We start from the raw sequence: 15300 nt of genomic DNA, 5'->3' as shown, positions 1-15300 counted from the left end.
GTACTGGTTTAACATTATGAACACTGTAGGAGAGTGAATGAAACAAAAATTTGGCATTTAATTTTATATTGAATTCCTGAAAACACTGTCTTTGCATATTTTTTTAATAGATCTCAGAAATGACAGAAGAAATAAAAATCATCACATCAGAGAGAGATCAGCTTCAAGGGCAAAAGGAACAAATCATTTTCCTTACACAAGAGAACTGTTCATTGCAGGAGAAGCTGGACAGTTTACTTTTAAAAACAGAGGAGTTTGGGGAAGGAACCTGGGTAATTATGCTAAAGCTGTAATGGGAAGCTTGCTTATTTAAACTTTTGCTTGAGTGAAATATTTTGCAAAAGCTGCCGACCAATAAAGAGCAAATTTATTGTTTACTTGAGGTGTAACTCCCAATATATTTATGAATGTACGTCTGGCACCAGAATGTGACAAATGTTTTTCTGTTAGTAAAATATTGACTTGATTTAGGATGGAGATGTTCTGCATTGATCTGCCCATGGATATAGTTCTTATAATCAAGTAAGGTGAAGCTAAAATTTGCTCATCTGTAGAGTAATTCTGCTTTTTTAAAGCATAACTAGAATTGACTTTGTCCTTTTTTAATGGAAGGGACATAGCAACCAACACTTTCTATAACTGCATGTGCTGATTGTACCTTTGTGTGTGGGGGAGTGTGTATATATATATATACAAACACAGGCACACGTATATATAATGTAAACCTCAAAAGAAAAGTATTGTATGTGCATTTATTTTTAATATTGAAGAGGCCTTGGACAAATTTCAAGTAAATAATTTTCTGGGCCTACCTAGCATTTTATACTTTTGAGACTACAAATAGAGATAAGGTCTCTAGTTTTAAGATGGGAGAGGTTTGTTGTTGGGCTTTTTTTTGCTTATATTCCCTCTATGCTTTAAGTACGATAGTGAAATACTACTTCTGATAACTTCTTTTAGAAGTTTTTGCTTCAAGTTTTATTTTCACATGTCTCTTATTTTACTAAAGAAACTTAAATTTAACATGGGCTTTGGTCAAATTTTAATACTCTAAGAGAAGTACAAATCTGTCTAAAGCAGTGTTGCTGTCTATTGTACATAATCAACCTGTCAAAGGTGTCAGATACGTTTTTCCTAAAAGTACTTCCTGCATGTGTTTCCTTGAATCTCTTACAAAATAGATACCACAGATCCAAGGACAATCTATGGAGCAAGAGTTATTGCTTCTGAGAGAAGAGCTGAGCCAGGCACAACAGAAATTGCATGAAATGGAGGAGGCAAAGGCCAGTGAATATCAAGGGGAACCTGAAAAAATGGAGAGAACAGATGTTATTCCAAAACCACATGACTCCCAGGAAGTCAGCATCCAGACTGAAAGAGATGATGATGAATTTAAAATGCAACTGGAAACTCTCCAGAATGAGAGAGATCAGCTAAGAGAAATGGTACAGGAGACAATTAGCAAGGTAATAAAAGTAACTCTCTCCCCACAGGAGAACAGCTCTAGTGGATTTCTTCCATTTTTGGAAGGGTGGTTCAGGTGTCAATGTGTTAATGTACTTTTATTGTGTCCAAAGAACTCAGAGATACAGGAGGAGTTGAGATGTACTCGTGAATGTCTTGCACAGCAGCAGGAGAAGATTGTGGAGCTGAAAGGAAGTATTTCAGAGAAAGAAAACCAGCTCTCCAAGGTGCAAGGGGCACTGAAGGAAAAAACTGATGAGCTGCAGCAGAAGGTCAGAAGCAGTTTTGTCAAGAAAATTACAAGTTCTGCTGGGTTTGGTACTCCATGTCTACTGCACACTTCAGTTTCTAGAGCTCCAGTAGATGTAATAAAGAAACCCATTATTTATAACTATGGATGTCTTGGTGCTAAATGAATGAATATTATTTAGTATCAACAATGCACTTTAAACTCTCTCTCTTCTCAGTCTTACATTTTATACATCCCAATAATGTCATTTAGCTATCTAATTCTGAAGATCCTTGGGCAACTTTAGGACAGCTTAGCACATTCTGTAATTTATTACTCTATTATCAATTGGTTCTCTCCTTTTTGTTTTCATGTCTGAAGCCAGTGTGGATTGTAGGCTTCATTTTTAACTCTCAGTAATGTCTCCTGTCTACTATGGATAGAGCAACCGAGGCGTTTTTATGGATTTACAATGTCTTGCACCACATTTTACTTCTGCCTTCCACTGAGACAGGAGCACTGACATTTGACTGGCTCTTAAGCAAAATTGGGGTGGTTTTTTTTTGATTTTTGGCTTACTATATCTGGAAACCACTGGGGGTATTATTTTCCTTAAAACAATCCATTTACAACAACCCATATGTAAAGACACTGCTTCTGAATGATGATCCAACAAACTCTTCAATCTAAACTTCATTGCTGGGACAAGAAATCTTAGGAGCATATAATGTTACTGGTTGTACTTTCTCCAAAGCATCAACTTATTTTTGCCCATGCAAGAGGTGATTACAAATATCAGTCCTGCTTTGGATTTGTTCTTTGCAGCTCACTGAAGTCACTGAAAACCTGACTCGTGTCTCGGCTGAGCATGGCGACCTCCTGGCAGAAAAGCAGCAAACTGAAAGGGCAATGAGTGAGCAGCTTGAGAGAATCACTTCACTTAACAAGGAGAAGGATGAGCTTCAGCACCTGGTAGAGACTTGTAAGGAAAGGGAAGAACACTTGTTACAGGTTCAGAGGCAGTCAGAGGCTTTGAAGGACAGCCTGACAAACAAGGTGAGGAGTTTTGGTGTTTAGTCACTACTTTGTGTTCTGATGTTTTCTCAATGGTGTGCCAAACTCTTTCTCCACCTAAATTCTATTTAATTGTGATTTCTCAGAGGATCATTTTTGTGCTGGCAAGCAAACATGAACTTGGGTGAAGGGTTTTGTCTAAGTTTGTTTACTGATATTTAGCAATAACATCCTTATCTTGTCTCAGATTTGTAACCTTGATTGGATTGGTTCTTCTTTTGAATGAATCTGAATTTATCTGAGTATATATTTAATACAATAATCTGTAATTGCAGATAGATTCCCAACTTTTTGAAAAGTACTGTGTAGACAGCATGAACTTAAATGAGCTTTGAATCTTTGGTGCTTTGCACGCTCTCCAAGGTGCAAGGGGCATTGAAGGAAAAAATGAATGAGCTGCAGCTGAAGGTCAGAAGCAGTTTTGTCAAGAAAATTACAAGTTCTGCTGAATTTGGTGGTTCATGTCTACTGCACACTTCAGTTTCCAGAGCTCCAGTAGATGTAATAAAGAATACCTTTATTTATAACTATGGATATCTTGATGCTAAATGAACGAATAGTATTTGGAATCCACAATGCACTTTAACCTCTCTCTTTTTTCTCAGTGTTAAGTTTTATGCATCCCAATAATGTCATTTAGCTATCTCATTCTGAAGATCCTTGGGCAACTTTAGGACAGCTTAGCACATTCTGTAATTTATTACTCTATTATCAATTGGTTCTCTCCTTTTTGTTTTCATGTCCGAAGCCAGTGTGGATTGTAGGCTTCATTTTTAACTCTCAGTAATGTCTCCTGTCTATATGGATAGAGCAACCGAGGCGTTTTTATGGATTTACAATGTCTTGCATGTTTTCCCACATTTTACTTTTGCCTTCCACTGAGACAGGAGCACTGACATTTGACTGGCTCTTAAGCAAAACTGGGGTGGGTTTTTTTTGTTTTGTTTTTGGCTTACTACAGCAGGAAACCACTGGGGGTTTTATTTTCCTTAAAACAATCCATTTACAACAACCCATATGTACAGACACTGCTTCTTAATGATGATCCAACAAACTCTTCAATCTAAACTTCATTGCTGGGACAAGAAATCTTAGGAGCATATAATGTTACTGGTTGTATTTTCTCCAAAGCATCAACTTATTTTTGCCCATGCAAGAGGTGATTACAAATACCAATCCTGCTTTGGATTTGTTCTTTGCAGCTCACTGAAGTCACTGAAAACCTGACTCGTGTCTCGGCTGAGTATGGCGACCTCCTGGCAGAAAAGCAGCAAACTGAAAGGGCAATGAGTGAGCAGCTTGAGAGAATCACTTCACTTAACAAGGAGAAGGATGAGCTTCAGCACCTGGTAGAGACTTGTAAGGAAAGGGAAGAACACTTGTTACAGGTTCAGAGGCAGTCAGAGGCTTTGAAGGACAGCCTGACAAACAAGGTGAGGAGTTTTGGTGTTCAGTCACTACTTTGTATTCTGATGTTTTATTAGTCATATGCTAAACATTTGCACAAACTCTTTTATTTTTATTCTCAGCCTATCAGCTTTATGGTTGGTAAACATACATGAACCATGGGCAATGGATTTTGTCTACATTTGTTTATTGATTTTTAGGAATAACTTTGTCTACTGATCTCAGCCTTGTAACCCGTTGGATTGGTCCAGTTTTAGAATGAATGTGAATTTATCATATGTGTGCATTTTTAATATAATTATCAGAAATTGAACATGTCTTCCACCTTTTTAAAAGGCCCTGTGTACACAATGTGGACTTAACTGGGTTTTGAATAGTTGGTGCTTTGCACACTTTCTGAATGCCAGACAATGTTTGAAAATCTTGGACCTAATTCTGGCCTACTCATGCTTTTCATATTGTTTACTTTGCAGCTTTTCACCTGACAAATTTTTCCTTTGTAGATGAAAGAGTGTAATTGAGGATTGCTTCAGTTTAGCAAATATTACTCTCCAGTTGAGGAAATATAAAGATATTGTCCATCTTTTGTGCTCATCTTCTATTTATTTTAATTTTCTTATGATATAGACATAGGTTGATTGCCTTTTCCTTTGATTCCACTTGTTTACAGAAAACCAAAGTCGACTGATCTAAACTTATTGGGTGTCATGCTGTTCCTCTTCCTTGTAATTTTTTTTTCTGTGTGATTAGAACACCAGAATTATTTTTCAACTTTTTTTTCTGCTAGTGTGATTTTTAGTGATTAAGATTTGTGATTTTTGTATTTGACACAACTGATTTTACTACTTCATAGGGGTGTATAAAGACCACAACCACCAACTTGTGATTTGCGTTTTTCTCCACTGTTCATTGTAGATTCAACAGTTAACTGAGACATTAAATAGTGTCTCATGTGAGAAGGACCAGTTATTAGCTGAAAGAACTAATCATTCTTTACAACTTAAAGAACAAATCTCATCAGTTAATCAAGAAAAAGATGAGCTACAAAAACTTCTTCAGGATGTCAGGTCTGAGCGGGACCAGCTCAAGACAGAATTGCAAAGAAATTCTGAGATGGTGAGTGTTGCAATTTGCATACCTGAGTTATTCCTAACTTCTCATCTCAACTGGTACTTAAATATGTTTTTATTTTAGTGTGTTGAAACAAAGGCAAAACTGGAAGATGCTTTAGAACAAATGAAGCAGAGAAACCTGAACAATATGTCCATTCAGGTAAACCCAATGGATATTGCAGAGCAGGTGGCCAATGACAGCTTGACAGACAAAACATTGAAAATTAAGGTAAGCTTATTTTTCTGTTTGTTTTAAGGATGCGCATAGAAACTTAATGACACTTGTCATGGAGCATAAGCCTTTTGTGCATTATGTATAAAGTGGTTTGAATGTCTTGCTAAGGTGCTGCCTACCATGGGATCATTTGATTTGCTGTTGTTGTTCAGTGGTTGCACATCAACTTAATGCTCACAGAATATCTCACTTGCTTTCATTACTGTCCAGCCACCCCAATGAAAATAACTAGTCATACAGGCTTATAGAATCATTTAGGTTGGAAGAGACCTCTTAGATTATAGATTTCAGCCCTTAAACCAGCACTGCCATGATCACTGCTAAACCATGTCCCTAAGTGCCAGGTGTACACATGTTTGAAGTAACTTCAGGGATGGTGATTCCACCACTTCCCTCGGCAGCCTGTTCCAGAGGTTGGCAGCCTTTTCAATTCAGAAATTTTTCCTAATAACCAGTCTAAACCTCCCTTAGTGCAACTTATCACATATTACTGGAGACAAGAGGCTGACCCCAAAGAGGGCTATACCCTCCTTTCAGGCAGTTGTAGAATGATAAGGTCTTCCTGCAGTCTCCTTTTCTCCAGGCTGAAACACCCCCAACTCCCTCACCCACTCCACAGGACTTGTGCTCCAGACCCTTCCCCAGCTCCATTGCCCTTCTCTGGACATTCCCCAGCACCACCATGTTCTTTTTGTAGTGAGGGGCCCAGAGCTGAACACAGGATTTGAGGTGTGGCCTTGCTAGTGCTGATTCCTTTTGTAGTCCTGCTGGCCACACTTCCTGACACAAGCCAGGATGCCCTTGGCCTTCTGGGCCACTGGGGAACACCCTGGCTCACGTTCTGCCAGCTATTGACAGCACTCCCAGTTCCTTTCCTGCTGGGAAGCTTTCCAGACACTATTCCCCCAGCCTGTAGCACTGCATGGGGTGTGTTGTGACCTGGCAGTTCAGCTGTTGAACCTCAAACAGAAGCACTTTACCTGGGTAATTATCTATGTTTGTGCCTGGATTGGTGTTTTTGTCATATCCCCATGGCAAGTCAAAACTCAAGTCTTAATCATATTAACTTTTCCTGTTGTAAAACCAGTACATACTGTAGGGGTTAGTCCTGGAGTCAGGCAATTTATTTTATGTTTCTGTTTATAGCTAATCACACTTTTCCTCATTGTGAACAAATTAATCTGTTTCTCTTGCATTTAGGAGCTTCTTGAGAAATTCCCAAGTATGGGGAAGAGATATGAATGTCTCTCTACAGTGTCTCTTAAGCTGAAGAGTGAACTGAACAGTCAGAAAGCACTGCTAGCTGTGATACTGCCTCAGCTTCCCCTGGAGCAGAGTAAACAAGTCAAAATGCTTCAAACTAAAAATGAGGATATTAACACTCGACTCCAGAAATTATTGTCCAAATTGAAGGTACCAACTTATAATGCTGAATATGTGGATGCTTCATATTGTTTGGATTTGGGTTTGGGGTTTTTTTAAGTAAACTCTCAATGGTAACAGCTAGGATTTTATATACTCTAGCTTTGGGTTTTGAGAATCCATACATTGGAGAAAATAAGCTGAAGAGTAATTGCTTTACAATCATGGAAAATGTAAATCAAACTTAGTTTTTAACTGTAGTTCAGCTGCTTTGCACAGAATTATTTCATTAATATTATTCCATTTTAATTGGAAAATGGAGTTTCCTTTCTGTACTCTATAAATCAAATGATAGATGACTGTTTCTCTGTGGGGGAAAGAGACATGCAAGATGGCTTGGAGATGCACCCTTACTCTGCGAAACTGCCCAGGTAGTTTGATTTTACAGCCTTCCCCAGTTTGGAATCAGTTTCTCCATTGGGCTAAAATTATTAGCAAAAAGGTTAAGGGTAATTGGGGAAGAATTCCTGTTAACGTATGCAGAGGTACAGTGAATGACATTTTTTTCTGTTTCTTTTATTTACCATGAAATACTAAGGGCTGGGGGTTTTTTTGATTGGAGCGTGGAAACATGCACAGGCCTAGAGAGAGGGGCTGAGGTTCTTGAGAGTCAGTGATGTCTACAAATAACCATTAACTTGGAAGCTGAACTAATATTCCAAAGGGTCTCATTTTATAACTTAACACAGCCATTGTATGTTTGATTTTTTCCATAGTTGGCTTTTAACTTTCATGGTTAAAGATGTTTAAGATTCAACTAGTGAGCTCTGCTGGAATAAAGTTTTAAATCAGCACAATGATATTATTCTTATAGATCATCTGTACCTTTCACAACTCCAAGAGAAAATAAATATAACAAAGAACACTTTGTTTTTCAAAGTTTAGATTTGTGTAAGACTGTCTAGGCCTTTTAGACTTCTTGGCTTTTTTGGAGTCTACAGCAAATAGCGTACTGGCCAAGTGCTCTCAGCTAAAAGGCTTACATGCCATTACTATAATGCCCATGTGAACCTGATTTTCTTAGTCATGTGTTAGTTATCCTGGACATTTAGAGGCTCAGAGAGTAAGGAGATTGAATTATAAAATACTGTATTTTAGCTGGATGCAGGGTACCATATTAAAACAGGCTCACTGATAGATTCTGTGCTTCTGCAACAGCTTCTCTTCAGCTCTGTTTGCACAAAGAGAAGAGAATATCACACTACTGTTCACAAGTATGAAATGGAATTGCTGGAGGAAAAGAGAAAACAAGATCACCTACAGTCCCAGATTCAGTGTCTCAGGAAGATTAATTTGAAGCAGAATGAAGTATCATCTCAAGAGTTAAACAGCTGTGAAGGACTGCAGAGTTTCTACTTGGATGCAGAGGTAATATTTGGGGAAAAAAATAGACAATAAAAACCCATTCCAAGGCATGGGGTCATGTGGTGGTGGGAATCTAATGGCATTGGCTTTATCTGTTAAAACTTCTTTTAAGGGAGGGGTGAAAAAATAGAGATATTTTTTATGCTGCTAGTTCTATAATAAGAAGGTTTTGCTTCATAAAGCAGCTGAAAATAAAATGATTAGGTTAGAAAATAGTTGTGACTGTTATTTACTAAATTGCCCTCTACATTACATACTATTCAATACCAAGATGACTTGTTCTAAAACAATGGAATAAACTTTTGCTAATAAGCACTTTTTTCCCCCCCCTTTCCACCTGTCCCAGGAACATGGATTGTCTTCTTGCTTTCCCAATAGGGTGTAATTTTGAGTCTAGCAAAACTCCTTTTACATGATAATTAGATGCTAAAACAGACTCCCTGCTATACTGATAAGTGAGAGGACAGAAGGTATATTTACACATGTGATAATCAAACCAGTACTTAAATTTTAATTCTCTTTTTTTTAAGAGCATTCTCAAAGATATATCAGAAATGGAAAATGAACTTCTCTGCATAGAAGCAGAGTTAGACCAGGAAGCAAGTGCTAGAAAAGAAACAATACAGTTCTGGGAAGTTTGTTCAAAAATTCACTGGGATACAGAGGAATTGAAAGAAGAACTAAAGAAAGATAATGAAAGACTCCTGCAAATCTTTAAATTCTGGACTCCTAAAGTGAAGGTAAAATTAAATGTTACAGAATCAGAGATCTATTTTGTGTAAGCACTGCAAATGCCTATGATTGAAAACAAAATACAAAAAAGGCTCTTAAATCATCATTCATTTATTATCAGCATTTACTCATACTTCAACTGTAAAATGTAGGAATATTTAAAAGATTTTCAAAGGTTTTTTAAACTTGAAAAGTTGCTTTCTAAAAGACTTTCTAGTTAATAAATGGGAATAGGGTTGTTTATTTGGGGTTTTATTACTCTGAATTCTGAAAAATGTTGCTTTTCTTGCCAAACTTTATCAAAACTACTATAGCCATTTTTGACTCAGTCAAATTTATATTTGCACTCCTTTCTTTCTCATGCTTACCGCTTGCCTCTTTTGGAAATCTGGAGAGCATTTTTCAGGATTTAGTGCACTATGAACAGGATTTCACAAGATTTCATCTTTCTGATTAAATCTTAAGTTTAGCCTATTTTTATAAGTTTCTTCTGTAGAGTCAATAGTCTGTCTTGACACTTTTAGGATTTTGCAGTGTTGGCAAGTTTTTCACAAGAATTCCCTACCCTAATATTATGTAGATCAAAGCTTTTAACAAACAAAAATCTAGTAAACATTGTCATTTCCTGACAATTGTGAAGTTTTTATTTATCTGACATGTTAAATATGTGGGTTTCTAGAATAGTCCAATGTGCAGGTTTCATTCCCTTTAGTCAGTGAATACATTCTAGTAAGGAAAATCTGTGAATAATTAGGTTTTCTCTAGCTGACTTTCAAGAAGTTTTCCCATTATAGTTCATTTTGTTTCTTTAATATTAGAGTTTGAGTTAATGCAGAAATACTTGTAAACCTGCAATACACTATCATTGTGTCTTGTGCCCCTTCCTGCCTCCTGTTCTTTTGTAAATTAAACTGTTCTTTGAGTGATAATGATACTATTTCTGACAGCAAGCATTGTCAAATGGGGCACTGAAACAAGAATGTGATAATAATGCAGGCTAAGGTACTTCCTGTTTCTTCACTTGCCATATTTCTAGCAGATTAAAAAAGTATTCTGTGTAATGCTTCTGATTTTCAGATGCTCCTTGAACTTTCTTCAGAACTGGATGCCAGAACTGCTGATTATAGTAAAAATGCTGATGTTGAATTAAAACAGAGAAAAGAGAAAAATGAAGAGTTGCTTCAGGATCTAAACACTCTAAAAGAAAAACTGGCCCCTGGTGGCTCTGCCAGTCTGGCATTAGAAGAAGAAAATTATAGGCTTCATAATAAATTAAAGGCTGCAGAACAAGATAAAAAGGTACCAGTACTTGCTTCTAAGGAAAGCTTCTTTAATGCTTACTTTCTAAGGGAGAGTACTCCAAACTGAAAATAAGGATTGATGGCAACTGTAAATCTATGCCACCACAATACAAATAGAGTACCCTTTACTTCAGTAGCTCTTTTATTTCCAAAGTGGAATTTTGAGCTCTTGCCTGTAACATGATTATTTTAATGGCCTGATTTCTGTACACAAATAGATGTTGAGTTTAGAAATTGATATGAAAGCTTTTATTTGCTTTGGAAGTATTGACTTCAATAGGGTGATACTCTTGATGCTTCCTGTAAGTATATGGTATTCACTATACATGAAGCTGGAGAAGAATTCTCTATTTAATCACAAGAATTGAGAATTCATTTTTTTATGCCACAGTTACCCTTCTCCAAAACACTTTCTTTTCTTAGACTTGAGTGTTCTAGACTATTAAAAGGTGACATAAAACAGTGACTTGGACATTAAGAGTTGCTATAGAGCCTGTAGTGTTGGGATTTTTTTGTGTGGTTTGGGTTTTTGCTAGTTCTTGCTAAGAATATGACCATGTGCTGTTACTGTTACTGCTCATAACTGACTGATTGATGTATCTCAATAGGCTATGGAAGTCAAAATTCACAAGTTAGAAACTGTAATAAATGAAGTGGGAGAAAGTATCAAAGAGAGAGATGACAGGATAAGCAAGTTACAAGCACAGATGAGAATAAGAACAGAGACAAGTGAGCTCACCCAACTGCAAGCCAAACTGAATGAGATGGATAATTGCCTCAGGACTGCCTTAACAGAGAAACAGAGTCTTCAGGTATGAGCAACATACTTCACTCTTCTCTTTCTCCTCTGATTAAAGACACAAAGCAGGCTTGACAACAGTTGTAGGTGAAACATAGCTCTCCATATCTCCAGTCAATGTATTTATTCTGTATGGCATTCCTAGAGTAAATTCCACTTGCTTGTTTAGCAGCCAGTTTCACATTCTACCAGTGCAACCATCAGTGGCAACATTTAGAATCCATATTACAATACTATAAACTAAATGTGTCACTTGTACGTGATGCATTTCTGAAGCACTTGAAACATCTTAAAACTTTTAAACTGAAGCATGATCTATTTACTCAACATTTGCATGCTAATTTAGAATTCACAGATTTATATCTGCACAGAAGTCAGCAAAACTTCCTAAAATATGGTAGCATGTAATACACCAGTGTAGGACACCAACTGCTACTATAGTGCTAGTTGGTAATGTGAGCCACCTTAGTGGAAAATAACTTCCTGCTCCTGGTCTTGTCCTGCAAAATCTAGCAGATCTATAGTAAAGATACAAGGTAAACATCCCTTAATTTCATTGCTAACCAAAAAGCCGTTATTTGTACTAAATATTTTATTTTCAGGCAAAATTAGATGAAGGTGCTGAGCTGTACAAAGAAGAAATTGACCATCTCAAAACACAATTGGTGAAATGTGATCTGGAAAGAATGAAACAATCTAACTCCTTTGAAAGGAAGTAAGTTCAAATTTTATCTTACAATTCTCAACTACTTCATTCTTAGCTTCTACTTTGCTCTTTTCCTACATAATAAGTAGTTATCATTCAGTTTGAGGTGTTGTAAGTTTTTATAGTGGTTAGAGAAAGTAAAATCTCTACACACCTTGGGTTGCTTACAGAACTTCTTCCCTATACACCCACCAAAATTTCTCAATCAACTGTGTTCAGCCATATATGAAATAACTGTTCTCACAAAAGAAGGCAAGGGGAAAGCAATAACTGAAAGCACTCTCTACTTCATTAGAGAGAAGGATACACCAAAAATAATTAGTCCAGCTTTTGGGTGCACTTTATCCAAAATCTAACTGACAACCAGGTTTATGTAGTTTTTTTTGTAAAACATGGCTGTGTCTTGTATTTGATAGCTCATTGGAATTCAGCTGAAACTGTAATAATTATTAAACTGAGGTTTTCTGTGGTTTTTTTCCCCCTCCCTTTCTGCTTCATATAGACTTGCTAATTATGAAGCCCTTGCAGAACACCAAGAACAGCAGTTAACAAAGCTAAAAGAAGAACTGAGGAGAGCATACCAAGAGCAAGATGTTACTGGTAAATTCAAGATAAATAGAAGGGACTCTTTCATGTTAAACTCTTGAGTTTTGAGGCTAAATCTTTGAAGATGAGATTGAGATGCAGGCCTTGTACTCAAAGGGTATGAGGAGAACTGGGTGCATTGGAAGATGAGATGGAAAGTAGATTCCATCAGCTGCATATGAACTGCATTACAATCACAGCAGTTCTTGTGTTTTTCTCCAGCCACGTTTGCTCTTGTGGAGGAATAAGCTGCAGTGGTGGTAGCTCATGTTGCCACTTTCTCCTTGACATATGAATACCTAGTTCTAATGAAAGCTATGACATACCTGGAACAATAACTAGTTTACCTCTAAATGGCCCAGTGAAGAATCTGTCATGTTTCTTATTATCTCCCTGGCGGTGTGAATAGTGGGAGGTGTATTTTTTGTAGAAAAAAGAGTAACTGTTGGAATGGCACTTGTAACCCCGTGAAGTTTGACATATAAGATCACAAAAAGGCATAGGCTAAAAAATGTATTGGTTTGATTTTAAGCACTCTCCAAATTATGCACACACATTTGTATAAATCTATTTTCTAGTGCTGAAAGAAGCAGATCCTCAGCAACCCCAAAAACCCCTTACTTGTGGTGGTGGCAGTGGTATTGTGCAGAGCACACAAATACTTGTTCTAAAATCTGAACAAGCCAAGCTACAGAAAGAGAACTTGCAGCTGAAGAAACAAAATGACCTTCTATTGAGGTAAGTGGACAGCTGACTAGCAGCATGTCAAATCATTTATGTACATTTATGTATTTATGTACATCATCAGTGTATGTTTCTGGGAGACCTATAGAAACGAGTAACCATTGATTTTAGATTTCACCTCATGAACTTTTATTTAAAGCTAGTGTTTTATGGCTTATAAAGCCATAGAGGCCTTTTGAACTTTAAATTGCTTACTTTCTTAAGAATCTTTTAAATTATGGAAGCTACACTTGAATTGGAAGGAATTTCAGTCTAAAAAGAATCCTCTGAAATCAAGATACACAACTATTATACTGCCATGTCTGTCACACATAATCTGAAAATACAGGAACTCTCTGTTCTTCAGGAATTTTTTCTTAAAGAAATTGCTTTAAACTTAATTGAATGCTGGGGTTCTTTTCTTTGCAGCAATGAACTTCAACTGAAAGAAGAACTCAGGAAATGGAAAGAAAGAGCACTAAAATTGAGAGAACAATCCTCAAGAGAAACTACTCGAGAGACAATACCAAAGTCTCCTAAGAAGGCAGTGTCATACTTCTTCAAAGAGCAAACACTTTCACCCTGTAAGGAAACTGTTTCTCAGGAAACAGTGACTCAGGACCTACCAAAACCTCTAAATCCGACTCGTCCAACAAATTTCTTTGATAATTCCAACTTGGGTGTGCTAACAGGTACGTAACACAGTGGTAGTGTCCTATAAGATTTGAAGATGCAAAATGTAAGGGATGGCCTGAGATCTGAAACTTGCATGGTAACAGTGTTCCTGAATGGTTTGTCATATGACTGTTGAAAAGCAGACCATCTGAGCTGTGAAGCTTCTGTATGCTCTACAGAATCAAAATACCAAAATGAATCCTTCGCCTGCTGAAGAATATACAAACCTTTTTTTCCTTTTCTACAGTGGAAGTGTTGATGAGTGACTTTTCGAAGTGAATCAGCAAAATATTGTTATTAGATAACTGGTGCTCTAAAATGTTTTGCTTTTTTAACTTTGCTTAAGCACAGATTTCTGGTAAAACTATATAAAGTTAACTGGTTAGCTTTTTTCTGAAGTTTTTCAAGATGGTAGACTTTAGCCTTTGATGTTGCATTTGCTACTCTGCCTGGTCTCAGCTGCAATAATAGCTGTTTTGATGAGAACTTCTGTTCCTCAGCATCACTTCAGATTTCTTGTATCTGGCCTGATGACTTTTAGTGACCTTCTGCCCTCACGCTTCTCACAGCTTTCAGAAGGCCCCAGCAGACATGTTGAAGAGTAGCCAGGTTTTGAGGCATTAGTAGCAGGCTTCCAGAAAGAACATGACCCATTAGTTGGTTTTGTGATGGCCACTTGGTAACAGCACAGCTTTCCTCACAACACATAGCTCCCCAGAGGGAAGCTTTCATAGCTGACAGACAAAACACTAATCAAGATTAAATCACTGTACTCCTGCTGCTTGTCTAACTAAGAAAGGCTTTAATGTTCTTGTCTTCTGTACAGATACACGACCTGAGGGCAGAGAGTCCACACAAGAACATCTTAGGCACTTCTTTGGGACTCCAGACAGAGATAAAGCCCCTGACTGCAAAACCCAGTAAAGATGCTCTGTTGTAAGCTGCCCTTACAGTGCCTACAGCCAGGATCTGCATATACAAAAGAAAATTGCTTCAGGTTAAAAACCATCAGCTGCTTCCATCTTTGCTGTCTTGGAGTTTCTACTTCTTACAGCTGGGAAAGCTGGAATATGAGGACAAAGATGGAAAACCAGATGTTGCCCCACAGCCTGCTAAGCTGCTGATGTTCTACTTTGGTGTTTTGGTGTGGATTTTTTTCATAGGAAAGGGAAGCTAATGTATTGAAAAAAAAAGGGAAAAGTAATGGTTCACAAACTAATCTACTGTGAAACTTCTCAGTCTCAAAGTTTTCATTCTGTCATTCCTAAAACAGCCCTTTTCTGAGGTGTTGATATTTCTATCTTCAGAGTGCTGTTGACTTGGCAAGAAATATTCTTTTTGTTTCTTAGCATGTGGTTTTTATACCATATATTCTTTGGGCCAACAAAAACTGTGTTTTCACCACCGTCTTGACTTCTTAGGTCACTGCAACCGAAGTTACTGATCTTGTGTTTGTAGAGCACACAATCAA

The 15300-nt window shown here is 37.3% G+C and overlaps 1 protein-coding gene across 1 annotated transcript in view; it reads left to right on the top strand.

Moving 5' to 3' along the window:
* CENPE (centromere protein E) overlaps positions 1–14753 on the top strand; it is a 37108-nt gene extending 22355 nt beyond the window's left edge. Inside the window, exons 30-45 of the mRNA XM_054295622.1 lie at positions 111–272; positions 1182–1466; positions 1578–1736; positions 3970–4200; positions 5090–5290; positions 5369–5515; positions 6722–6934; positions 8102–8311; positions 8839–9048; positions 10118–10339; positions 10950–11153; positions 11743–11855; positions 12349–12446; positions 13010–13169; positions 13584–13846; positions 14656–14753. Of these exons, the coding sequence (XP_054151597.1) occupies positions 111–272; positions 1182–1466; positions 1578–1736; positions 3970–4200; positions 5090–5290; positions 5369–5515; positions 6722–6934; positions 8102–8311; positions 8839–9048; positions 10118–10339; positions 10950–11153; positions 11743–11855; positions 12349–12446; positions 13010–13169; positions 13584–13846; positions 14656–14753 (2976 nt within the window). The remainder of the gene's footprint in view (positions 1–110; positions 273–1181; positions 1467–1577; positions 1737–3969; positions 4201–5089; positions 5291–5368; positions 5516–6721; positions 6935–8101; positions 8312–8838; positions 9049–10117; positions 10340–10949; positions 11154–11742; positions 11856–12348; positions 12447–13009; positions 13170–13583; positions 13847–14655) is intronic.
* Positions 14754–15300: the final 547 nt, after the last annotated feature.

The sequence above is a fragment of the Melozone crissalis genome, unplaced genomic scaffold (assembly GCF_028551555.1).
Source record: "Melozone crissalis strain CALT ecotype California unplaced genomic scaffold, PUWL_Pcris_2 ptg000006l_1, whole genome shotgun sequence".
NCBI classification, from domain to species: Eukaryota; Metazoa; Chordata; class Aves; order Passeriformes; family Passerellidae; genus Melozone; species Melozone crissalis.
This window is presented reverse-complemented; position numbering and strand designations above follow the sequence as displayed.